The sequence below is a fragment of the Andrographis paniculata genome, unplaced genomic scaffold (assembly GCF_009805555.1).
Source record: "Andrographis paniculata isolate CXL003 unplaced genomic scaffold, ASM980555v1 Contig79END, whole genome shotgun sequence".
Lineage (NCBI taxonomy): Eukaryota > Viridiplantae > Streptophyta > Magnoliopsida > Lamiales > Acanthaceae > Andrographis > Andrographis paniculata.
The window spans coordinates 3,164,963-3,192,240 of record NW_026137616.1 but is presented as its reverse complement, the minus strand read 5'-3'; the positions used below and the strand labels follow the sequence as shown (position 1 = coordinate 3,192,240).

General features: G+C 30.0%; 3 protein-coding genes across 7 annotated transcripts; 2 read left to right on the top strand and 1 right to left on the bottom strand.

Annotated features, from left to right (window-relative positions):
* Positions 1-1,121: 1,121 nt before the first annotated feature.
* Positions 1,122-2,003, top strand: LOC127240511 (transcription factor TCP17-like). Its single transcript, XM_051259230.1, has 2 exons — positions 1,122-1,932; positions 1,990-2,003. Exons 1-2 carry the CDS (start codon positions 1,122-1,124, stop codon positions 2,001-2,003), a joined length of 825 nt encoding a protein of 274 aa, XP_051115187.1.
* A 14,386-nt stretch (positions 2,004-16,389) lies between these two features.
* LOC127240392 (transcription initiation factor TFIID subunit 8-like) lies at positions 16,390-18,019 on the top strand. The gene is made up of 2 exons (XM_051259060.1): positions 16,390-16,584; positions 16,774-18,019. Exon 2 carries the CDS (start codon positions 16,809-16,811, stop codon positions 17,763-17,765), a length of 957 nt encoding a protein of 318 aa, XP_051115017.1. The 5' UTR covers positions 16,390-16,584; positions 16,774-16,808; the 3' UTR covers positions 17,766-18,019.
* Positions 18,020-18,999: 980 nt separating this feature from the next.
* LOC127240391 (uncharacterized) lies at positions 19,000-23,223 on the bottom strand. Of its 5 annotated transcripts, none has more exons than XM_051259058.1 (7): positions 23,055-23,221; positions 20,550-21,813; positions 20,368-20,449; positions 20,117-20,183; positions 19,618-19,803; positions 19,462-19,522; positions 19,000-19,375 (listed from the first exon to the last, which is right to left on the bottom strand). In XM_051259058.1, exons 2-7 carry the CDS (start codon positions 21,703-21,705, stop codon positions 19,185-19,187), a joined length of 1,743 nt encoding a protein of 580 aa, XP_051115015.1. In that variant the 5' UTR covers positions 21,706-21,813; positions 23,055-23,221; the 3' UTR covers positions 19,000-19,184. The 5 variants fall into 5 exon arrangements, with proteins under 5 accessions (XP_051115015.1, XP_051115014.1, XP_051115013.1 ...); XM_051259057.1 differs by having other exon boundaries at positions 20,550-21,808; XM_051259056.1 differs by having other exon boundaries at positions 23,076-23,221.
* Positions 23,224-27,278: the final 4,055 nt, after the last annotated feature.

Below are 27,278 nucleotides of genomic sequence, written 5' to 3'. Positions count from 1 at the left end.
ATTTGTGTAATATATTGTAAGTTGTAAGGGTATTTGTAATTTAGGCAGATAGTACAGTTATTAAAAAAAATGGATATTTTGTTATGGGACGGACTAAAATGGAAAAATAGATACTTTGTTATAGGATGGAGGGAGTATTATTTATTAAAGTATGGGTAGTGAAATTATGAATACATAAAATTATTTACATAAATAGATTATGTATAATTTTAACTGATAATTAAAAAGAAAAAAATAGCATAATTATTCCGAACGAAGAGAATATTATTATTATTTTTTTAAAAAAAAAATACATAACAGTCTATATAAATTATTATACTCTAACCTTTTCAGTTAAAAATAAAAATACAAATACAAATAACCATAACCATAACCATAACGTATACTTCCTCCGTTATCAAAATTTATACACATTTGACCGGAAGCCAAATTTTAAGAAAAGTGAATGAAAATGTAAATAATTTCTTTTTATAGTAAACAAAAAGTAGTATTTTTTTACTAATAAAAAAAACATAAATATTTTTTTCGATGAACAAGAAAAAAAAAAAAAAAAAAAAAAAAGCCATAACAAATATAGAAGAAGTATCAAATAACAACAATTATCTATGTTTGTAATTTGGCCAAGTGCTTATTGTACAAGCATCATTCAAAATCCAAAATTCAAATATATAAAATCTATACCAATGCTTATAACTAAAATTATTATATACTATTTCCTCTGTTCCATTTTAAAGGAGCCCTTTAAAATTATACAGTAAATTAAAAAATAATAATATTTTATTAGTAAGTAAAAGTGTAAAAAATTTTGATATTTCTGTCATTTGACTTTATATATAATGATATATTTATAATTTAAGTAAATATTAAATGTATTTTGATATTAATATATAATTACTTTTACTAACTAAAATTAACCGGCCGCCTCTCCACCTATATGTATGAAAAGAACCTTCCATTTTCATTTCAATCAATCTCCCCAACACATTTAGGGCTTATTTCCAAATCCATATATATATATATATTCAAGAATTCAGCCAATTCTAGATCATTCATCAGATCATCATCAACATCCATACATATATCCTTCAATCTCAGCCGTCGATTCTCAACACACACAAATCATGATACCAAGAGCCTCAGACAACCCATCGTCTTCCTCATCCTCCGCCACCACTGCAGCGCGGCCTCCCAGCTGGACCGCCGCCCGACGGGACCCACGGATCGTTCGCGCGCCGCCAACCCTCGGCGGCAAAGACCGCCACAGCAAGGTCTTCACAATCCGCGGCCTCCGCGACCGCCGCGTCCGCCTCTCCGTCCCCACCGCCATACAGCTCTACGACCTCCAGGACCGCCTCGGCCTCACCCAGCCCAGCAAGGTCGTCGACTGGCTCCTCGCCGCCGCCCACCATGCCGTCGACGAGCTGCCGCCGCTCCAAGTCCCCCACGGCTTCTTCACCCGCCCATTCCAGACCCTTCTACAACATTCCAGAGCCACCACCAAGCACCCCCCCGCCGCCGCCGCCGCCGGCCGCGCCACCCTCAGCCTAATTACCGATCACGACGACATTAACAACAAAAATTCAGATCAAGTGACTGAAAATCGTGAAGAAACCAGACCGATTCCGAATTCGTCTTCCTTAATCCTCCACAGTAATCCATTCGTGAACCCTAATTTAGCCCTAATTTGCCCTCCCTCACAAACCCTAGAATCGACGGTCCAGATCAATCCCAATCCGAATTCGCCTGCGCAGATCTTCGGATACACTCGTGATGATGAACTGGAAATGAGCTTTTCATCATGGTCGAATTCTTTTCCGTTGCCGGTTTATAATCAGACGGCGGCGGCAGCCATTCTCAGGGCTTCTCCTTTCACCATATCTTCCTGCAATATTCTTCCTGCACAGAAGCACTCAGAAATCCAACAAAACAAAGGCAATAATTCCTCTTTTTTCGATGTTTAATCAATTTCGGGATCCATTGGTTAATCAGGTTTCTTGATCTAGGTACACAATATACATATGCATATATATATATATACACACTGTGTGTGTATTGGGTTCATATGTATATTTATAGGATTTATATATTGTATTTGTTAATATATATATATTTTCGAATTTTCCATTGAATGTATGTTGGTGATGAGAACAGATCCTAGACAGAAGCTTATAGTATACTTTATATATATGATCCTAGTGATGATTTTATCATGTTCCCTATATATATGATACGTACATATATATATATATGTACTATTGTAATTCAAATTTATTGTTAATTTTCATTTTTTATTGTCATTTAAATTTATTTTTGCAAATACCATTTTTTTTTATCTTAAAAAGCAAAAAAAATCTCTTTTTATCAATTTTTTTAAAATTCGTGTTCGGTCAAATGAGCTCGGATGACAGAAGGAGTATATATTAGCTAAAAGCAAAGTTTAGAATATCAAATAATTTGTTCACTTTTTTATATAGTTCAATAATTAATTATTTAGACTATATTAGTATCATTTTATAAAATAACCTAAAATTTCAAAGATTTGGGCTCCATTTAGACAAGATTTTTGGGAGTTTTGAAAATTTTAAAAAAAGTAAACAATTAATATTTGATGTGATATTTTGTGAAAAAAATAAAATAAAAATTGATATGATATTTTTAAAAGAATTAATAGTGCCAATGTTTGAAACTTGTAATCTAAACAAAGCCTCAGTTAGTAAACATTACAACACATAATTTCATTCTTTAGTTGCTCAAAATTTAAAAAATAGATGTTCGAATGTATCATAGTTTAGATTTTCTAATATATCATAGTTTAGAATAAATATATACTTATTGTAATTCAATTGTTTTGTTTGAACTTGAGCTTGATTAATGTCATATAAATTAATTATTTGTTATACATTGTGAAATTTTAAAGAACAAGATTATGTGATTGTACTATATGGGTGTGGTTGTTTGGGGGTTTGGATTTTGGATTGAGATTTGAATAGTAAAAATTTTAAATTTGAATAGTTGTATGATGTAATATAAATAGGTATTTGATGTGATATTTTGAATGTAAAATTGATTTTTAATATAATATAAAAAATGAAAAATAGGTGTTTGATTTGATATTTTTGGGGAGAAAAAATTGGATGAATAATTGAATTTAAATCCAATCCTCCAAACAAACACACCCATATGTGTATGTGAGCATGCCAGCTGAAAATCATATATTATTGATACTTCGTGTAAATTATGAGTGTGTTTGATCGTAATTTTAAACTGAAACCAACACTATTCATCATACATATATTTCAATAAAAATATCACAATTAATATTATTTAAATAAAAAAACTCAAATCATAGCCAAACACACCATATTTTAAGCTTGCAAGGATAATTTAAAAAATATATAGATATAATTGTTCGTAACTCACTTGGATTTTGAAAATTCTACATCATACTCTTTCGTGATTTAAAAATGGCATGAAACTTTCTCATGTTTTAATAAACATTGCACAAAATTCTCATTTTAAGAATTTTGTGCAATATTTTCAAAACCACGAAAGCGTCTCGCGCAATTTTTAAAAAATTATATGCAATATTTTTTAAAATATGAGAAATAGTACAGTTTCTAAATCACATTGGAGAATGTTGCATATTGTAAATCCTAATGAAGAACTTCAGAAAGATATATTACATTAGCAATGTCGGGGCGGGTTAGCCCCTGACCGTCCCAGACCGGGTCTTAATAGGGCAGGTTCATAGCGGGTTGTAGATTTTGAGTTTTAGATCCGGCCAGGTTTAAGGCGGGTTATGGGTTCTATTAAAAACCCGTCCTTCCGAACCGAAACCGGATACTCTAATAATTATTCTAATTTATTAAAATTTTTATACAATATAAATTGTATTATTTATTTATTTAAAAAGTTTTAAATATAAAATAGAATCTTAATTCTATATCAAATTTATTTTCGCATTTGTTTCTCGTAAAATTCTATTTATAATCAAGACTACTGCTAACCGCTATCACTCTCGACTATTGTCAATATTTGATTGTTCTTATTTTTAAAACTATAATTTTTTTTTTTACTTTGACGCATACTTTTATTTAGTATTAAATTATTTTTAAAAAATTATATTTTTTTCTTTAAAAAAAAAACGGATTTGTCGGATTGGCTCCGACCTAAAAGATTCGGGACGGGACGGATCCTGAGGCCGGATTGAAACGGGGCGGGACGGGTCTTTGGTTTTAATATTTTCTATCGGGGCGGGTCTCGGAGCCTGCAAAACCCGTCCCGAACCCGCCCCGTTCACATCCCTCTGTTACATGGTTTTAGTGAAAAATAGAGGGGGCTATAAAAGCTATTACATTTTGTTTTAAAACCACAAATTAATTACTCCAAAATGTTTCCTATAATAATGATAATAATAAGGGAAAAAATTATTTTTTGTCCCCATATAATCAAAATTTATCAATTTTGGTCCAAATATAAAAATCTTATCAATTTTGGTCTCAATATAACCAAAACTCATCATTTTTGTCCTAATATAACTAAAAATCATCATTTTTTGTCTCAATGTAAAATTTTTCTCAATTTTAGTCCAAATATAACCAAAACTTATCATTTTTTGTCCCAATATAATCAAACCTTATCTTTTTTTATCTCACCGTCAACAAACCGACGGAAAATATTGACGTGAAAAGAAATCAAATCTTATATTTATATTGAAGAAATTGTACAATTATGCAAGTCCACGTTAGCATTTTTCATTGGTTTGTTGATGGTGGGAGCAAAAAAGATAAGGTTTGATTATATTTGGACAAAAAATGATGAGTTCTGATTATATTGGGACTAAAATAGATAAAAAAAAAATTATATTAAGACAAAAAATGATGAGTTTTGGTTATATTGGAACAAAAAATGATGAGTTTTGGTTATATTGAGACCAAAATTGATAAGATTTTCATGTTGAGACCAAAATTGATGAATTTTGATTATATTGGAACCAAAAATAATTGTTTTCCTTATAATAATAATAATAATAATAATAAAATAGTATTTAATATACACATAAATCAATTAATTATATATATTCAACATTATCACAAAATACATTAGTTAGTGAAAGAGTAATGTTTAAGGAATTGTTGATGGATTCAACAGTACTGCTGTGTGGTCCTAATCAAATAGAGAAAATAATAAATAAATTAATAAATAAATAAAGGATAAAACTAAAGAAGAAGAAGAAAAGGATAGGTCATCTACGAAATTGAAATTAGGGTTTTGTGTTTATCATTTTTGTATGTATATTAATGGTGGTGTGTGTTTGTTTTTGGCACCATTTGGAAACTCCACAATTTGCCTTTATATATATAATTATAAAATAATTTGCCTAATAAGCCCAAAATATAATTTGATTTATATTTTAGATTTTCTGTTTTAATTTTAAAACATTTTATTTAAAAATTATTTTTTACATTTAATAATCTAAATAAGAACAAATCAATCAATCAATCCATAAAAAAAAAAAAAAAAAAGAGAGAAAACCTTGAACTTTTAGAATTATTATTATTTCCTCCGTCTCAGATACCATGTCCACATTGCCGTTTTTATCCGTGCAACATACTATGTCACTTTAATCTCATTTTAAATTTTTAATTTTTTTTAATTTTAATTAAATTAATTAGTTATCTTAATCTTAATTTATAATTATTATATTATAAGATAAGTATTTTCACTAATATATTCTTAATTATCTACTAATTACATCACTCCTAAAATACCGTGTCTACCAGACACGGTATCTGGGACGGTGGGAGTATTATTTTAAGAAAAAAGCACCTTGTAAATTTCTTTCTATATTTTATTATAAAATATACAAAATTAAATGGGAATATAATTAATTATTTATAGTTTTTTTATTTTTTATTTATATTTTGATTTTTAATGAAATTGTTATTAAATATGAACTTTACATGTAAAATACGTGTTATATATATATATAATTATGAAATTGCATAATACAAAATAAAAAAATAAAAAAAAATAAAAACTTCAACAAAATTCATTTATATTTTGCTGTTAGTCGTAAAAATTTATTTCAAACTAATCTTTTCCGAGAAAACTACTACCATAACCCAAATTTATCTGTTATATTTTTAAAAAATTATGCTACTTTCTCAACTCTAAATATATAATGTCAAAGTTACTTTAAATACGAGATTTTAGGGAAAAAAAAAAAAAAAAGTATGATTATTAAATAACTAAAATTATATTAGTAGAATTAATTACAATATAATACCAATAATTATAAATTAAGAAAAAAATATTTAATTAATTTAATTAAAATTATAAAATTTAAAATGCGATTAAAACGTATAACTTTTTCTAAAAATAACATTTGAAGCGGACGAAAATGAAAATCGTGATATAATATATGAAACAAAATGAGTAATATTTAAATTATAATGCACTTTTAAATATAATATTAATTTAGTTGATATTTTGTATTTAAAAATATTACTCTCTCTGTCACTAAATAAGTCCATATTACTTTAGATACAAGAATTTAAGATTGTACGTAGTAGAAAGGGAATAATAATTATTTTATAATTAAAAATATATACAAGATATTTATTGTAATTTTTCTTATGATATAAATAGATGTTGACATGTTTGAATATAAAATTAATTTTTAATATTCATATAATAAAAAATATATATTTAGGGTGTATTTGTCTGGGAGTTTGGATTTTGAGTTGAGATTTGAATAGTAAAAATTTTGAATTGGAATAATTGTATAATGTGATATAAATAGAAGTTGATTTGATGTTTTAAATATAAAAATAAATTTTAATATAATGTAAAAAAATGAAAATAGGTATTGATTCGATATTTTTAGAAGAAATTTTTTTTGATAAATAGTGGAAAGTCTCCCAAACAAATTTTTGAGAAAAATAATCATAAATAGTAGTTAAAATCTTATAAAAATCCAAAACAAATGTTGTGTTTATTTTTTATGTTTTGATTTTAAATAGTAAATTTTGCATTGAAATAAATAAAAATTTGAATAAATTTTTTAAAAGATGGAGTAACTGGCTTTGTTCTCTTTTTTTCTTCTCACAAGTTTTTTTTAAAAAAATTAATATACTATACACATTTATTATTTTTATATTCCATACACAATTTTTTATACCTCACATAAAATTTTTTTTCTTTCCTACAATATCACAAAACAAACACAGCCTAAGAAAATTTTCTTTTATTCAACATATGTTTTAAGTAGAGTCGGCAATGGATCGATTTATGTCGGGTTTGTATCGGGTTAAATACTTTAAACTGGTTAAATTATTCAACCCTAGCCCAACCCGATTATTATCGTATCGGGTTCGTATTGACCCGTTTATTATCGTGTCGGGTTCGGGTTGACTCATGTTGACTCGTATACATAATTAAGTCGAATTTCTTTATTCAAATTAAATAATTTTTTATTGTGTTGTCATGTTATGTTAGTTTTTATTGGTTTGAACGTAAATTATGTTAAATTATTTAAAATTGAACTTAGTTTAAATTAATTTATAAAAAAATTAATAAATTATAATTATTTTACATATATATAATAAATATATTAATCAATATTAATATATTATAATCGGGTTGGCGTATCGAGTTCGAGTTGAACTCGACCCGTTTATTATCGTGTCGGGTTCGTGTCAACCCGTATACATAATTGGGTCGAAATCTTTGACTCAAACTCAATTATTTCGTGTCGAATTATCGTGTTGGGTCAGTTTTTGTCGGCTCTAGGTTTAAGCAAATTTAGTAGGTGGACAATAATGGCAGTGAAAAATATTTCTTAAAGCACTAATTCTATCTCGGTCCGGCCGGTCCGGTCCGGCCGGGTCCGATCGGATCGGGTCCCCTTCACTGTAGACTGAGAGCAGCAATAATCTGATTTATGGTTTTCTCTGCGCCGGCCAATGCCGACTTGACCGGCGCCGGCGCCGGCGCGGAGCCTCCAAACTGGCGGTCGCACGTGCTGACGTCGCCGAGAGCCGCAGTCGCCTTGGCACGTGCGTCAGAAACCCTATTTTTGTTTGAGTGCGATGGAGATGCTCTCCAGTTCGGTGAGGGACTTGTTCAGCGCGGCTACACACGCCGCCACTTTCTTCTTGTCGCCGCCGCCAGCCGGCCGACCGCGCCGCGTTGATGATGACCTGAACTGCGCCCATCGACTTACCGACTGCGTTCTGAGCGTCGCTGAGTCTCTGCGAATGGACGGAAGAGGCGCAGAGAAGAAGAAGAGCCACTGAAATGAAGGTGGACGCCATTGATGAAATTAATTAGGGTTTTGTTAATGACGATGGAATTCATTGAAATTGATGAAGTGGCTAGGGTTTATATAAAAGGGTATTTATATATATATATATATAATGATAATAATGTAATAGTAGTAATATTTATCTGGAAATATGGAATAAGGTAACGAGGTTGTTCATATATAATTGTATTATTGTAATAATATATATATATATATATTTTAAATTTTTGGGGTGTGTTTGTTTTTTTATTTTAAATAAAACTTACACTATTCCATTCACACGCTTTTTAAAATATATTTTAAAATAAAAAATCGTTACTCGTTTATGGTTTTTACTATTTGTTGAGATATTTTAAATATTTAATTTTAGATTTAGGGTGTGTTTGTTTGGGGATTTGAATTTTGAGTTAGGATTTGAATAGTAAAATTTTTGAATTTAAATAGTAAAATTTTTGAATTTGAATAGTTGTGTGATGTGATGTTTTGAATGTAAAATTAATTTTTAGTATAATATAAAAAATAAAAAATAGGTGTTTGATGTGATATTTTTGGGGGAAAAATTTTGGATGAATAGTAGGATTTTGGTAAAATCCTTCAATCGAACAAACCCTTAGTAAATTATATTTAAAGTAGTTAGATTTGAATCTATCGAGTCTGTTTTATATTGCCAATATATGCTACTTATTTTGACGATCAATAATACAATATCATTATTTTTCATGAATGTTTTAACACTATAATTATGTAATATTGTCATCCCTTTGTTCACCCATGCCTATTTTTTAATGGCTATTTCCAAAAGATAATAATAAATAACGTTAAATATTTTATACAAAGTCAAAGAAAAATTCAAAAATATCTATACAAAAAAGGCAAAAAGTCGAATATTCAACTTAAAATAATATACTATTTTATATTTTTTATACAATTTTGCATACTATTCATAAAAAAAACAAATCCATTAATAAAAACGCTGAGTGAACGTACCGTATACTTTCTCCGTTCACACATAAAGTAAACAATTACTTTTGATGCGGTTTTTAAAAAATAATAGTATTTTAATTATAATGGGTAGTTAAAAGTAATGTAATGACATTTTTGCCCTTGTTTTTTTGTGTAAAAGTAATTGTGTGATATAAAATAGGGGTATTTGTGGAAAAAAAGTGATGTATTTAATGAAATGTTTACTTTGTAATTACACGTTTCAAAATAAAAATATACTCCCTCCATCCCAAAAGAGACGTCTTATTGGGTGTTGGCACGGGAATTAATGAATAATACTCCCTCCGTCCCAAACAAAGTGCAACATTTGCTTTTGGCACGGGTTTTTAGGTGGGTAATATTAAGTAGGATAATTTAGAAATTAGGTGATGTGATGGAGAGAGAAATATATATTTTATTATTTTATTTAGATGATGTGAGGGGATAAAGTGTGGGGTAGAGATTATGTATAATTAATTATTTCTTATTTTAAAAATGTTGCATGGTGTTTGAGACATACCAAAAAGGAAATGTTGCAGGGTGTTTGGGACGGAGGGAGTAGTATTTAATTGAAAGTGAGTATAAAGTAGAATGTAAAACATTAAAATGGCTTTGATTTTTGAAGGATTTTTAAAAGTAGATTAGAGTAATAATTATGGGTAATTTGGAAAAGTATGAATAATTTTATTATAAGGTGGAGACCACAGTTACTAAATAAGGAAAACGAGACAATTATTTTGGGACAAACGAAAATAAAAAAATAAAACAACTTTTTTGAGACGAAGAGAGTATATGTTTTCTAACTAGACGGAGGGAGTATTTCTTTAAGCAAATTGGCTTCATTGCTTAGTAAGAGAAATCAATACTAACATTGATTTGATTTCATAGTTCAATACATTCAAAATATAAAAACATCACAAGTGTGTGTTATGATATTGTCATTATCACATTCAAAATATAGAAACAATACAAATTTGTATTTAACACAACACATGTTGTGTTGAATAAAAAAACGTCACTCGTCAAAATAAATAAATAAATATACGTAATTGTGTTGTATAAATATTACTTGCGTTGAATTCAATTATAAAATATATAGTATTTGACTATGATGTGCACTACAAGAAAATATTATTTTTGTAACGAAATTTTTTCGTCTTTAAATTCATTTTTTCCGCTACTAATGATATTAAAGACGGAATTAATGATGAAATTACGTTAGCTACGTGATCTTTAGTGACGGAATTCCATTACAAATATACTATTTTTTTGTAGTGGGATATGTTAGAAGAAATACAAATGCAACACATGTACGACCGATCAATATTGCATTCATATAGCACAATTACATACTTTTATTTAACATTTTGTTTTATATTTGTATCACTACTAGAAAAAATGTTGATAATTGCGGAAATTTGTCGCAAATTTTAATCTATGACAATTAAAAGTCACGGAAAGTAATTTCGTAACAAATTTATGTCATAACTTTTTGTTTTGACTATTCCGTAAATAATATTTGCTGAAAAAGCTACAAACAACTTTTTGTGACTATTTAAAATAACAGCTTGTGTAATGAAAATGTCCAAGATATTTCTATTCCGTGTCTTTTGATTATTTCGTCACAAAAATTGTCACGAAATTTTTTCTTGACTATTTTAAGTTGCGGCAAAAATAACCAAAATATTTTCAACATTTTAAATTATTACAGATATTATCATAGTATAATTTCTGTGACTTTTTAAAATCAAATTTCACAACATAAGTAACGAAAATAACTATAAATTTTTCTTATTATTGTTTGTAGCTATTCAAAGTAATAACAAAATAATAAAATCATCTTCAATATCTTTATTCAATATCGCTCGTAGCTATTCAATATATTAAATAAATATGTATTTATATCGCGTACTAAGGGGCTTTTACTATGTATTAATTTCTCAAGTACAACATTGTAACCGTCACCTTTCTTTTATCCATATTTTTGGTATAATATTGATTTGTTGTTTAAATAATAGATTTAATATTAAATTTTATTAGAAAATTAGTATATTCAAGTTTATTTTTTTTAAAAATAAAAATAAAAATCTCAATTAAACATAGCTAACATTTTACCCCTCTCTCTCTCTCACTTTTGGATGACAAACTCTCCAAATCCAAAAGGTGTGTTTGTTTTGTACTACCTTCGTCCCACTTAATTTATCTCATACTTTAATTTTTGTTCAGCCCACAATTTATTTTTTTATTTTTTGAAAATATAATTATACACTTTAATCACATTTTAAAATTTATAATTATTTTATTTTAATTAAACTATTTAGTCATTTTAATCTTAATTTATAATTATTTTTATTAAATCATAATTGTTTTCAGTAATAGACTTCTTAATTACTTACTAATTAGACAATAATTGAACTCTATGCTTAAGTTAAATAGAACAATTTAGCTGGGACACGGAGAAAATATTTTGATTTGACAGATATTTTTTTTTTATGGGGAGTGTGAAGAATTATGATCTAATTTAAAAATAAAATGTGTGTAATATATTAATTTTCGTAAAAAAAATGTGTTAAAAAATTTTGGTTACCTATACTGTGAACATGAATTTATAAAAAAATATTCGAAGTTAATATGTTTAAACAAAAATTATTTAATTATTTAAAATAAAGAATATGTATGAAATGTTTTTTTTTAGAAAAAAAAAAATATAGAATGAAGTAGAGTGAAATTAAAATTTAGATAAAAAAAACAATTGAAGAAATTAAAATATTGGATCGGGAGATGGTCTAACTTCTAACTTTAGAATGAACATATATCATTTAAAAAAATAGAAAAATAGAATATATATTTAAGTATTAAAAAAATTATATCTCAGCCATATATACATCATTATGTTCCATTTAATATTATCTTTTCATTTAAACATCATACTAGTTTTATTTATATATACTTCATATGTCTTATTTCAATTGATACAATTTTTCAGTTTTATCTATTTCACTTTAATTGATTTATTTTAATTTTGGGTAAAATTTACTAAATTAAAACATATTTAACAAATATAAATCAACTTAATTAACTATATATCATATAACATCATACGTCATATAGACTCATTCAAAATCATTTTATTTTTATCCCTCGCTTTAAAAAATAAATATTTTTATATATATTTAACATTCCACTTCTTTTATAAATTAGTTTATATTAATTATAAATAAAAAAATCTATTTTTTTTTATTTACTTGTATTATATGAAATTTTATTCTCTATAAAATAATATATATATTGCATATATTTTTTATTGTAATATAATTTTTAGAATATTTAAATATAAATTCTAAAAATTTGTAATCATATATATTAAATTTATCTTAAAACTATTAATATTATTAATCACATAAAAATTTAAAAAATAATATCATACCTCACTATTATTAATTAATTAAACATCATTTACTTTATCAGTAGTGAAAATGAAATCAATTGTTCCGAAAGAATACATAAAAATAATAATAATAATAATAATAAATTTAGAAATGAAAATCGACAATTCAAACAAAGGATTGTTGTGATACCCCCGAAATTATGTTGTTGCTTGGCCAACTCTCATATGTAGATGAGCCGGTATTAGACCATTCAAAGTTGATTAAAGATTAAATGGATTGCATATACTATTCAGGTTAATAATGTATACATTTCCTTTTAGGAGCAGCCTTATTGAAAAGAACTTTAAAGTTAAGCACGGTTGCCCTAGAGGAATTGGTGACCCCTGGAAAGTCTTGCAAGGAGCGTGTGAGTGAGGATAGAAACGCACCGGAAAAACTATGTTGACCTACGGGGCCAACCTAATCCTGACATGTAATCTAATCCTGACACGTTCGGCTTTAGGCCACTGTCAGCCACATTGGCGGAGCAGTGGCAGACGATGGCTTCCCAGTCTAGGATATTGTCGGCCACAATGGCAGACGGTGGCCGAGCTGTGGCAGACGGTGGCTGCCTAATCTAAGCAACTGTCAATCACAGGGCGCCCAGTGGCCGAGCACCGGGTATACGCTGTCTGAAAACGTCTAGGCCACCCTGACACGTCCCGTCACCCAACGTGCCTAGCGCTCAACCACGTCGTTACCCTAAGCCCGAGTGAAATTTGTACCAACGTCGTTCCAAATATTTGTTCATGCTATCATCTTTAGTTCCCTTCAAGTCATATCGATGTCGTACCGAAATGATGCCAACGTACCAAAATATTTTAACAAATTTATTTTTTCGGTTCGATAAAGGTTGGACACAACAATTTCCGATGTATTTCATCCATTCCTATGCCGGGCACCCGACGGTCCGACATGTCCCGATCGTCCGACGCCTATCACGGCCTGACTAGCAAGAAGCCAACACAGGAGGTAAATTCCCGTCTGCCACTGCTCGGCCACCGTCCCCCGGCTCGAGCGCTATCGTGCGACCCGTCGTCCAACATAATGTCGCCGACAACTAACCTTCCGAATCAACTAGCCCCGACGGTGGCCGCGCAGCTTAGCCACATTGGCGGAACAGTGGCAGACGGTGGCCGCGCAGTCTAGGCCACTTAGGCGGAGCAGTGGCAGACAGTGGCCGCCCAATCTAGGCCACATTGGTGGAGCAGTGGCCGACGGTGATTGCCCAGTCTAGGCCATTGTCAGCCACATTGGCAGAACAATAGCGGACAATGGCCGCCTAGTTTAGGCCACATTGGCAGAACAATAGCGGACAGTGGCCGCCTAGTTTAGGCCACATTGGCGGAGTCATGTCCCAACTCAAAATTCATTTATTTTTATATTTTTCTCAATAATTAAATGTTTTTATCTATATTTAAATATTATTTTTATATATAAAATTAGTTTTGAATTAATTATAAATAAATAAATATATTTTTTTATTTATTTGTATTATATAAAATTTTATTATTTATACAATGATATTCATATTGTATATATTTTATTTGAAATATAATCCTAAAAAATTTTATTATATATTAAATGATATCCATATTATATATATTTTATTTGAAATATAATTTTAAAATATTTAAAATACCATCAATACTACTCATGTAAAAAATGATAATATAATATCATAATTTACTATTAATAATTTTCTAATCTACACTATCTAAAATATAGTATCTCTAACAAAGTGTGGCACATGGTGGAACATTTTCTACTCCAAATAGTATAGATTAATTATTTAGATAGTAAAAATGAGTTATTTAATGATTTAAAAAAATTAAAGCATGTGTTTAAATATTCTTAACATTAAATTTCAATTAAATATATACAATACGAATATCATTTTGTAGAGAATAAAATTTTATATAATACAAATAAATAAAAATAACTACTTTTGTCCCGCAACGAGAACATCATTTGCTTTTTTTACGTAGAATTTTAAGTATTAATATTATATTAATTTGTAGTAAAAAAAATAAAAATGTCCTTATTAGTACGGTGTAATATAAATGTAATGGTATTTGTGTAATATATTTTTAAGCTGTAAGAGTATTTATTAGGTTACGTATGTATTGTAGAACAATTACTAAATTAAAAAATAATACCTTATTTTAATATGAACAAAAATAGAAAATAGTATTATTCTTACGGGACGGAAGGAGAGAATATATTTATTTATTTACTATTACCTTAAATTAATTTTATAAAAAACAACTGAGAGTTTTAAAAATAAATAAAAATATTTGTTAATTGACGAGAGATATAGAACAAAGGTTTTAAGTGAATACTTAAGTTAGAAATTTAATTAAATTATTTTAAATTTGTTAAATATATTTTAAGATTGTTAAATATATACTCACTCCGTCCACACACAAAGTAAACATTTATTTTCGATGCGGTATTTAAGAAATAATAGTATTTTAATTATAGTGGGTAGTTAAAAGTAGTAAAATGATATTTTTGTCCTTGTTTTTTTGGTGTAAAAGTAATGATGTGACGTAAAGTAAGGATATTTGTGGAAAAAAAATGAGGTATTTAATGAAATGTTTACTTTATAATTGGACGTCCCAAGATAGAAATATGTATACTTTTTAGCGGGACGGATGGAGTATTTAACAGAAATGAAAATAAGGAACGGACAGAAAAGGAAAATGAATCTAACGAAGGAGTACTATATTAGATTAGATTAGGGGCGTGTTTGGCAATTAGCTGATAACGGTTAGCTGTTAGCTGATTCAATTAGCTGGTTTGACTAGCTGATTTGATTAGCTATTTGTATTAAAATGTTTGTTAAAGCAACTGTTTGATATTAGCTGTTTATACGTAAAATGACAATTGATGATATTTCTATTTTATTTTTGTTTCTAATATATTCAATTATGTTCTTTTAAGTTTAGAATGTTTGAAGTTTTTTGTTATTAGTTATTGAAAATTGTAAAAGTATTATAAAAGTATTTATTTTTATTATAGTTAGATTTAAAAAATAATCTATTTTTATTGAAATATATAAATAGTTTTTTCTATTGAAAATGACGTAAAATATAAAATAATAAATTTTCCGTGTATATATTTATTATATTAGTTATCGATTAGTTCATTATATTTATAATTTTCAATAAATTTAATTTATTTTTAGTATAAAATTTATATAATGTAATTTTAATATGAAAATAAATTATTAATATTTATATTTTCTATTTTATTTATATTGATTTTAATAAATTTATATATTTTATAATTAAAATAATTTTTATATAAAAATTAATTATTTTAAATTTAAATAAAAGTAAAATAATAATATAATAAAATATTCTAATATAATTAATAAATAATTAAAATATATTTATTTGTGTAAAATGCATAATAAATTTTTAAGGACATATAAGGAATAAAAATTTTTTTACAGAAAAGCTATTTCAAAACGTTTGAATCCAAAAAGCTATTGAAAAAACTAATTTGCCAAACAGCTCTTAAAAAAGCTATTTGCCAAAAGCCTCCGGATATTGTTAGATTATGTTAGATTAAATTAGATAGTAATATTAATAATTATTATTAATAACATTAATAATAAAATTAGTTGAGGTAAGTGGGTGCTGCTAGGAGGTTATTAATAGGACTTTTTTCCATCTCTCGCCGCCACATTCATCGTTGTTCTTGGGAAGGTTTTTGGATTCCGAATACTGCTTCTTCAATTTGATTCCCGCGAAGATTTTCATAGTGTTCTTTGGAGGAACTCGGGCGTTGATAATTATTCCGAAGATTGATTGGATTGGACCCAATTTTGTTCGATTGAACGAACCCTAGGTGTCTCAGGTAAGCGCGCGGTTTATTGAAATTTGATTTTGGAATTTTGTTTGCCTGAATAATTCCGATTCAATTTACTGTTTCGTTTGCGCTTACGAGTTCGTGAGAGACCTTAGGGTTTCGTTGTTTGGATGCTATAATTGTTGTCTCTGTGTGGTTTAAGTCTAGAAAATTGAATTTTGGGGGCAAATCTGTTAGGGTTAAAATAACTTGATTATGAAGTGTTGTTGAATATGAGCGATGGAAGTGGGAAGAGCAGTGCAAAGATCTTGAATGGGAAAGGAAACTCCGAATCAAAGAGGGAACAAAGAAACGAATACCCTCAGGCTATTGCCAAAGTGGCTGTGGCTCAGGTTTGTAAGAGCTTAGGGTTTCAGGTCGTCCAGCAAACTGCATTGGAAACGCTGGCGGAAATTGGAACTCGGTACATTACAGAAGTCGGGAAAGTAGCTCAATCTTCTGCCAATTTGGCTAACAGGAGTGAGTGCAATGTGTTTGATGTGATTCAGGGGTTGGAGGATTTGGGATCTATACAAGGTTTTCCGGGTAGTTCGGATGTTAGCCATTCCCTTTCGCTGTCGGGAGTGATTGGGGACATGATTCGGTATGTCTTCAAAGCAGAGCAAATTCCGTTTGCGCACTCAGTGCCATCTTTTACATCTTTTCTGGTTGTTAAGAAGAGGAAAATCGGCACAACTTTTGCACGAGTAGAGGAAATTCGGTACGATAAACATATACCTCATTGGATGCCCAAGTTTTCTGATTGCAAGGCCTTTTTAAGTCCCGGAAAAGGGAATGCCTCGGATGTAGACATGGTTAGCAAAATTGACCTGTCGAATGGCCATCGTAAAAATCAGAAGAACTTTAACGGATCTAAAGAAGGCAGTGTGGAAGATTGGGGCTCGAGCAATCCCTTTCTTGCTAAGCCACTTCCGTTTGGAGTAATGGAGGTTTCTTTGCCTGTTGTCCCGAGTAAGCTTGTGGATGAGGATACGGAATACCATCGAAGTTGTGAAGTTACAGAGAATCTTGTTTTACAATCGGAGCCGTCTGCCAATGGAAGTGATAAGGGTAATGTTATATTGAATGGAAGGCCTGGTGTACATTTTAAGTTTAGGGAACCTAAAAAACTTGCCGGCATTGAGAAAATTTCTCTCTGGTTTGGCGACTATGAAGATGGAATTGATTAGAGGAGGATGAAACCGAGAGGGTTCTTTTGTGAAATACAAGGAGTCTAGCGAAAGCATGTCCTCGTCGGGTTAGATGTTTTAATTATCTAAGTGAATTTTTGTTCGATGTTTGTTCTTATTTGAGGGTAGAATCTCTCTGTGTTCTTATTTTTGATAAGCTCTTTAGGCAGGTAGTTTTTGGTTTATTTATCAAAGTTTTGTTATCGATATATATATATATTTCATGAATGGAATCAAAATCTCTGTTCTTGGTAGTTTCTTACATTCATTTGCTGCTTTTGGTTGCATAAATAATTTATAGTTGATTCATTGTTAAGACATTTTTCCAAAATTTTCAATCTGGCTTGAGTTCAGATGTATTGATATATAGCAAAGCTTTGTATTAGCGTAATACTTGAATCAATAAAAACTAATCTAATTCGAAAATATGGACAAAAAATAATTTAATTTGAATTAAAATTTTTTATTTTTAAAGGTCAACATAAGTCAACACAGTAATAAGCTGATTGTCAGTTTAAAATATTCAATCCGACACGAATTCCAGACACAAATCACCTCACTGCCGGCTCTATATATAATAACAAGTGGGGAGGAATGATATTTTGGTGAATTTTTCATAAATAAATTTTTTATTTTGTCATTTTAGTTTCTACAAATCAAATTTTTTTTAAGTAACTATCAACTAAATACTAAAATATATATATTTTTTACTTAATTTTTTACCTTTTTTTTGTATTTTAAAATTAGATATATATATATAAATCTAAATTTTAATATGAATATTTTTTAAGAATAATACTCTCTTCATCCACAAATTAATTTTCTTATTTGGAACATCCAATAACTATTTTTTTTTTTTTTTAATCAATTAAGGGACAAATTTGCCAATAAAAATACAATAACTAAAATACCATCCAGATATACTTTAGGAGGAAAAATTTTGGACATGATATGAAGTTTTTTAAAATTTAGTAAAAAATTGAATAAAATTGAGTGATTTTTGCATATAGATTTTTAAGTTAATATTTTTAATAAAAAATAAATATTTATTTTAGACAGATTAAAGTTTGTTTGCTAAAGCTTCACTTATAATTTGTACTATCCTTCAAAAGTGTTGAAAAATCATATCTACTTTTATTTTTGTATTTTGTTTAAATAGTAAATGCCTACACATTCAATGCAGAAAATAGAATATATGTGAACCCCATAAATTGATGTGTTACAAATAAATAAATAAATTAGTAAATCTAATCTAGGATATAAATATATTCATAAATTTATAGGACACAATAATATCTTTGCAAGTTTGAAAGCACAAACAAATTAAGTGCAAAAAATGCTATTCCCTAGCAACATTTATAAATCTATCAGATATTGTCAAGAACTTATAATACCTGTCCTGTCCGAGATCGTAGATAACTATCTCGACGAGGGTCGCTGTCTTGAGGTTGTGGAACGATGAATTTGGTCGAGTACTTTGGCATAAAATTCCCAGCACGGACTTTCTTCATCTATAGCTTTTACACCAAATGGGTGTTGTGCAACGAACATCTGCACATTTTCAGATTTCGCCAATTCTTCCAAATAAACTCGAATCTCACCCCCTGGGCCTGCAATGCCGAATAAATGATAAAATAATCGTCGCAGATCAAGAATAAAGAAAATTGTGTTTGAAACAGAGCAAAACAAATATTACCTAATGCATTGTCATTTTTATCCACATGGTGGTATGGAGACGGGAATATTCCTGTGTGGAGCTGAAACAAGACCCCGAATTTAAGAGAATGAAGAACCTCGACACAATTGAAAGATCTAGATCCTTCTAGAGACACAAGTAATAACAAAAGTATACCGGATTGAGCAAGGCCTTATACGGTGAATCGTCTACCAACAATGTGTTTGATTCATCATAAGCTCCCTTCTTCCAAGGCGAATTAGGATCCTTATTTTCCCAAACTTTCCGCAAATCCTTGCAAACCAGGGGCTTATGACGATTCTCAAGAGTTTTAAAACCAGTTTGCGTGCAATGTGACCTGTCCTGCATTATCAATTTGAGTTGATCATTATTGATCTAATACAAAATCGAGAAAATAAGGTCATAAGCATCAAACTAAAGCTCAATGATGTGTTATGTGGAAAGCTGCATCAACCCAGCTTGTCTCTGTGTAAATAAATCGTAAATGGTTAATATTTCTACACTTCAATATGCCAATTGTCGAGCATACAGACAATTTTTGTGCAAGTAGTATCGAAGTGATAAAGATGTGGAATCAGTAGTATAGAAGTGCTAAAAACTAACCGAAAATTCTATTCCATACAAAAAATACTTGGCAGGTTTATAGAAAGCTTACCCAACAAAACATTAATTTTTCTTGAAAATCGCCCAGTAAATACTTGACAATTCTACGAATGATGTCCCTGTATATTAAATATCAAATCCGTATTCCAAGATCAGCAACACAAGCTATAGAAGGCAGAACTAACTTGAAGAAGTTTCTAGAGATGTAGAACTATATGTTTTGGAGTTCGATCCTACAAAGAGAGAGAGTGAAGAGAAGCAAGAAGGAACACATGACATGAACAATGACATTTCAGAGAGTACCTGGATATTGATGACCATATGCCCACTTCAAAATTCCGAAAGCAAAACTTCAGAAAGTCGTCACAGAAGGGTCTCCGGCAAACTACAAAAGGGAAGCAATTAGCAGTCATATTCAATCAGATGATTTCATCCTATAGTTGGTATATATAAGTTTATATACAACATGAAACTCTAATCCTCACTTGCCCGCCCAGATATGCGTCTATCCCCTCTGCAATCTTTTAGGGGTGGTTTCACGACATCAGCAAGGAGACCATTTACATCAAGGACAAGAAGTTTTCTTCGAGCTGAAGGAACAGGAATATTAGGAGAATGATTTCCACTGGGAAAACACTTCATTCGCAGCTCCGAGAGCTGAGTTGGGGGTTCAAACGTCATTTCACCAGTCAACATTGATTCATGCTCATCTGGGCCCGGGGTCCTTTTCTTGCCTCTTCTTTTCCTTTTCCTAGTGGATATTGGATTACCTAAAGCAAAATTTCCAACTGCCATTGTACCCATTTGATTATTGTGCAAATTGACTTCATCTTTTATTGTTGCCTTTGTGCTGATCGTTTCATTTTTTATGCCAGATTCATTTCCTTCGGTGAGATTTTCTACTAAGCTTGTATCCATTGTAATCGGATCCATGCTTTGAACTTCATCTTTACCTTTTGTCTTCCTTCGCTTCTTCCTTTTCCGTTTGCCAGAGACAGTTCCTTCTGTGAGAATATCCATTGACTCCTCATGCATTTGAATCTGATTTGCACTTTCAGCTTTGCTTTTACTCTTTGCCTTTCGTTTCCTTTTCTTTTTCTTCATGCTTGTCACATCCCCTGCAGCAAGATTTTCGGTTACCCCAGTATCCAGTTTATGCTCTCCCATATTTCCGACTTCTTTAACTGTTGACTTCCCAACAATTCCATCCATCCCTTCTCTCCCAGTCACATTCCCTTTGGTGATATTTTCTGTTAGCGCTACATCTATTGTATTCTGCACCATGGTTTGGACGTCATTGCCAATTGTCATATTGTTGAGACTCTTTTTTCTCCTTTTCTTCTTCCGTTTTCTTTTGCCAGCTATATTTCTGTCAACAAGATTTTCCGTCGACTGTGCATCCATTTTACTCAGATCCATGCTTTGCACATCTACTTTACTTTCTGCCATCTCACTAATTCCAGGCTTCATTTTTGTTTCAATAGTTTCTTTTACTTCTAAAGGATATGCTGTAAAACCTGCACCTATTTTTCCCTGAACTGTGCCTTGAGCTTCATCTTTACTTGTAGTCTTCCTATTCCTCTTGTCATCTTTATTCTTCTCCTCTATGTGTTTCACTTTCGGTAAAATCTCCATCAACATTAGGATTTTTACCCAGCTACTCCACAATCTATCATTCTTTTCCCTGGCCAACCTCTTTGATCTTCTCTCCTTAGCCTTTTACTCCGCTCAGCATTGTCAGCATCTGGACTTTGCAACAAACATTTTTCCATGATTAATAATGTTTCAATTTCAGTCAAATGCATTTTAGGGCATGAACCATACAAATAGAATCAGAAAAAAGTCCATGTAGTAAGAATATATCACTGTTATGGCAATATTAAGAAATAGCCCCCAAACCTCAGATTGTAAAAGATCACTTCAACACACATGAGTGCATACTGTGATTAACCATAAACATAAATACAAAGCACAAATTCAGGGGAGCACACCTACTGATGTAGACAACAACAAATCCCGCATTTTTTGGATTATATTTTCCACCAAAACACAAAAAATGGTTATAGAAAAAGAAATTACACAGCTCACTATATAAAATAGGTTAAACTAAAAACAACCGTGAAAATTCTGTTGCCATGTTCTATGCCAGTGCAGTCTTAAGAGAAATATTCGAGCATTACCAAACCCGAGAAAGCAGTGCCAGAGACAGACAAGAACAAAGCAACAGAAGGAAAGCTCCACTTTTGAAATTAAGAATGATAACCTTCTCTCTTCTTGTTCATGTATATGTTTAGCAGTTGTTTTGACTTTCTCAGGCCATGGCAAGGGGGGATTGATCACAGAGCTCACCAACAAAGTAACTACTATTTCTTTAAGTCTATAAATCGCTGGCAAACTTAGTAACATCACCTAACATAATTTTTTTTCCATGCAAGAGGATAACAATAAAACCAGCATTCGTGAAAAATTACCAATCAACACAAGTACTCAACTCGGCAGGAGCCTCAAGTTTTCGTTCGTTTATACCAATCAACATGGACAACACATGTCTACCCTAAAATTTTACTAATGTACATATTTAAGGTTTTAGTTTTACATTGGAAGAATCTCTTACTCTGTGTAACTAAAGCATTTACCCTTGTGAGATTCAAATTGGTCCTAAAGCCTAAACCCTAAATTCCCCAGGATATCGCAGGATTTATCCCTAATTTTTACACACTGTGACCTTATATTCACATGGTGTATCTTTCCTTCTTCATATTCACAAGCACATTAACTCTAACTAGTCAAGCGAACAAAAACCCTCATTCCAACCATCATCAAAACAAACGAAACTGAACCAACCTTTTGCGAAGAAAAACACACCAAATATAAACAAAGCAAACTGCAGGACGTCATACATAGCGTTTATATATCAATACAAAGAAACTTCGAAGTGTAAAATTAGGAGTACATGGCCAGTAAAATGGCTCGTAGTTGTGTTACATTACAATGAAATGTTAGGAGCGCACCATGAACTGAGGCTACGGCGTCGCGTTGCCACGTTTGCGCAAGACTTTTGGCCGTTCGGAATTTTGACAGGTTTAGGGTTTTGACGAGTGTGCTGCTTTCGAATTCGAACCGACGACGAGAAATGGAAGAGAAGAGGAGATGGCAATGGTCGGGTATGGGTCGCCCGCCGGACCTTGACCCGACTCCAATAAATATTTTTAGATCCGAAACTTGAATAGGATCGAATCGGACCTAAGCTATACAAAATAAGATCCATGGATCGAGTAATCCGAAATACATTTGGTACAGATAATGGAAATGTAAAAAAATGATAGTAAAGAATATAATAGTAGAAGAGAAAATTTGAGTAGAAGATGAGAAAAAAATAATTAATTAGAGAATAAAAATTAATTTTTTATTTGATATAATAAAAAATTCATATTTGAAAATGTAAAAATGAGAATAAGCTATATTGCTGGCTAATTAAAAAAAAAAAAAATCATTTTCCTCTACCAAACATCTTCTTATCATTTTTATAAATCTAACTCAAAATTGAATTTTGCTCTTATTCGAATCCACCATATTTTAAAACTTATATGTTTTATTTAAAAATATTATAATAGAATTATAATAAATGAATAAAACTAAAATTATATTTTAAATATAATTATATTGTTAAAAATTATTGGGTTTGTTTGTTTAGTGTTTTGATTTGAAGAATCATGTTATATGAAGTATAGAAGAGTATATAGTTAATATATAAAATAATATATTAAATCGAATGTTGATTTCTACAAGAGTATAAAATATATATATTGGAATCGTGTCGAAAAAAATATTAGTATACGATATTCAACATATGTCCGATATGATATCAAAATAATTAAACTCGATTTTAAATAAATAAGTTGAATTCGAATCGAATCCAAGTCCATCCCTGGACTGGGTCATGAAAGCGACTGCATAGAGCCCAACCTAGGAAGGAGCCCATATTTCCAAGGCTTTTGGCTATTTCCAAGGCTTTTGGCATGCGCTACACTGCGTAACATAAAGTATCGTTATTTTATTATGATTTGTGTGATTTTCTATATTAAAAAGAATTAATATTGTCCGTGTCTAAAAATTAAAAAATGTGGTGAAAGAAATCAAAAGATGATTTTATATCTTTACAATATAACCTTCATTTACCAAACAACTAATGTCCAACCATCCAAAAGACTCTGGATCGACATTATACCAATCGGACATAATCATTGTCGGATCTTCGATCATGATCTCTTGAATGAAATAAAAGTATTAACTACAAGAAAAATAAACAAAAATTGAGGCCTTGTACAAAATTTAATCGGATACATTAAAGGTACTTTACGGCTGCTGAAAATAAAAAAGAATTAATTATAATTGATCTTTAAGATTGAAATCAAACTACAGCAGTTCAATATTCTATTGATAATTGTATATAGATCTAACTGGTCTTTCAAACTTCACATATTATAATAGATAATTTTAACACAAATATCAATTAAAAATGCACTACTTTGTACATTATCGGTTCATAACAATTGCTAGCATGACAAAGTAGTAATAAAACATCAACTAAAAACAACATATCTATTTCATTAAACTGAACTACGAATATACAATAAACAAAATTCAAGTGATATGATTACAGGGTATTAGGTTTGGTCGAGGGTTTATTCAGTGCGCATTTTCAAGTAACTGCGGATTCTCACGTTAAAAAAAAAATAAAAAATAAATAAATAATTGATTCAAACACCATATGTCATTACAAGCACATTAATTTTGGAATCAATAACAAATATGGGTTGGGGACAAAAGTGAATTCTAACTCTCGTGGTTCATGACAATATTATTGATGTGTTGAAGCAATGAGGATTAACTGCAAAGTTACTTGTTCAGGATATTTTTTAATTGGCGGCAATAATTGATCATCACGGAGTCTTATTTTATTGTTATATCTAAATTTCTTAAGGACAGTTCACATTGTCTCCAAGCACCCTTCTCGAAAAAAAGAGCATGGAGAAATAGAAAGCCTATCGACGTAAGTCCACGATCATCAACATTTTCCTGCAATTTTTCTTAAACCACCCTTTCAATGCTCCCCCACACCCTCTAAAAGATCGAGGGAATGATCGAATAAATCAATGCTTGATTTGATCTGTTTGATTCGTGAAAAGCGGAATCAACAATCGCTCTTCCTTCTATACTGTAGTCGTGGGAGAGGAAGAGGAAGAGGAAGAGAAAAATAAAAAAAATAAAAAAAAAAAAGGATTTGCTAGTTGGGAGATGAGAGAAATAAAATGTGACTATGACTGAATTGGAAGAGAAAGAGAATAAAAAAGTTTTTGTTTTCTTTACGGAATTGGTTGGGAGAAAGAGAAAAACAAAAAGAAGATTATTAATAATATAATATCAAGATTGTCAGTAATATATTTCTAATTTTTTTTTAATTAAAAAATATCTTTTGAAGTTAAGTATATTATTATAGTATACTTATTATGAATATTTAATATAAATTTATTTTACTAAAAAAGTCAAAAATGAAAAAATAAAATAAAATTAGTAAAGTTCTATTTTTCATATATATAGTTAAAGGAATGGATTAAATGTTGAAAACTTAAATTCAACACATCCGATGAATGCTTAAAATTTGTATTTTAAAATTTATATAATTAATTAATATAATTACACGTAATTATTTTTAAGACAATTTTTCCCCTGATCACACTCCTTAAATTCAGCATACCAACAAATTCGGAAGCGAGCCGAATTCCCCCATTACCCGCAAGAACAACCCGAAACTTCCCAAAAGTCTGGTCGATTTCGGCTGGCACCCAAATCCAATCACTCCCAATTCCGGTTGCACTTGAAAACCGTTCAACACTCAATCCCTAATCACTCAAAATTTTTGTGTACCCGATTTCACCAAATAAAATATTCCCTCCGTCCCAAATACCGTGTCTGCTACACTGTAGACACGGTATGTGGAACGGATAGAAACGACAATGTGGACGTGGTATTTGGGACGGAGGGAGTAGAAAATTTGTCCGAAATTGACTGTATGTGATTCGGTAACTAAAGACCGGATTTGGACGCTCCAGTCAAGGTTCCAGCCAAGGTTCCCCTTCTCGGAGATCGATGCTTCATTTGTTATGTTCAATTCTTTAATGGAAGAATCAACAATTGCTCCGTCCATAGTCGTAGGAGATTAGTTTGACTAAAGTGATATATTGGGCGAGGGGGAAAGAAGCGGTTGAACCAATAACCAAATTGATAAAGGCATGATGAAGAGAAAGAGAGGGAATGAGATTTGGTCAAAGTATATAAAAAAAGAGAATGTGTTGACTCAATTAGTGATACAAGAGAGAAAAAAAAATAAAAAATAAATAGAGAAAATGTTATATATAAATATATTTTGAGAGAGAAAACGAAAAAAAAAGATATGGATTGAACGAATTGGTCACCCGAGAGAATGAGAGAAATAGAATAAATGAATTATATAAATATTTTTTTTATAACGGTGCAAACAATCATTGTTTTAAAAAATCCATTTTTTTAAAAAAAATATTTTTTTATATTTTATATTTTTTAGTTTACTTTTTTTTATATTATTTAAATAATTATTCTCTATAAAATGATATATATAAATATACGTTGATACTGTTTTATATTTGTAATTTATTTTAAAAAGAAAAATATATGAACATAAAAAAAAGAAAAAAAGTAACATGTAAAATTAAAATATATATATATATATATATGAGGAAGCAATTAGGTGCAAATAACAAGTTCTCACTTAATTTGCATTTTTACTACCATCAACTTATAAAATAATAATTCTACATAAACATCTAAATAAGATCAAAGAAAGCCACTTACTAAGGGCATATAGACTTTTAAAATAGTCATTGGTACAAATATTTCATTTATAGGTGTTGTTGATATATATATATATATATAGGTGTTGTTGATATTAGTACTATATTAAAAAAATTGTATATATAAAAATAAAATAGAATTGTTAGAGATAAACAAAAAATTCTCAATCTATTTTAATGTCAAGGCCATTCGTCTCTCCCGAAGCTGTCGCTGCCGCCATCTATCATCAATTTAGCTACTTCAGCGTATACCATTGTAAAATAATACGATTCTTAGATTTTCACACTTGCCGTTGCAAGATATATACTATATAGCAATATGCT

Excerpts from the sequence above, each read along its gene's own strand:
- LOC127240511 (XM_051259230.1), top strand. The coding sequence starts at position 1,122 with ATGATACCAAGAGCCTCAGACAACCCATCGTCTTCCTCATCCTCCGCC.
- LOC127240392 (XM_051259060.1), top strand. The coding sequence starts at position 16,809 with ATGAGCGATGGAAGTGGGAAGAGCAGTGCAAAGATCTTGAATGGGAAA.
- LOC127240391 (XM_051259058.1), bottom strand. The coding sequence starts at position 21,705 with ATGTTGATGGAGATTTTACCGAAAGTGAAACACATAGAGGAGAAGAAT. Across the intron at positions 20,450-20,549 it reads ACGCATATCTGGGCGGGCAA|TTTGCCGGAGACCCTTCTGT; the intron begins GTGAGGATTAGA and ends TCCCTTTTGTAG. Across the intron at positions 19,804-20,116 it reads AAAAATTAATGTTTTGTTGG|GACAGGTCACATTGCACGCA; the intron begins GTAAGCTTTCTA and ends TTGATAATGCAG.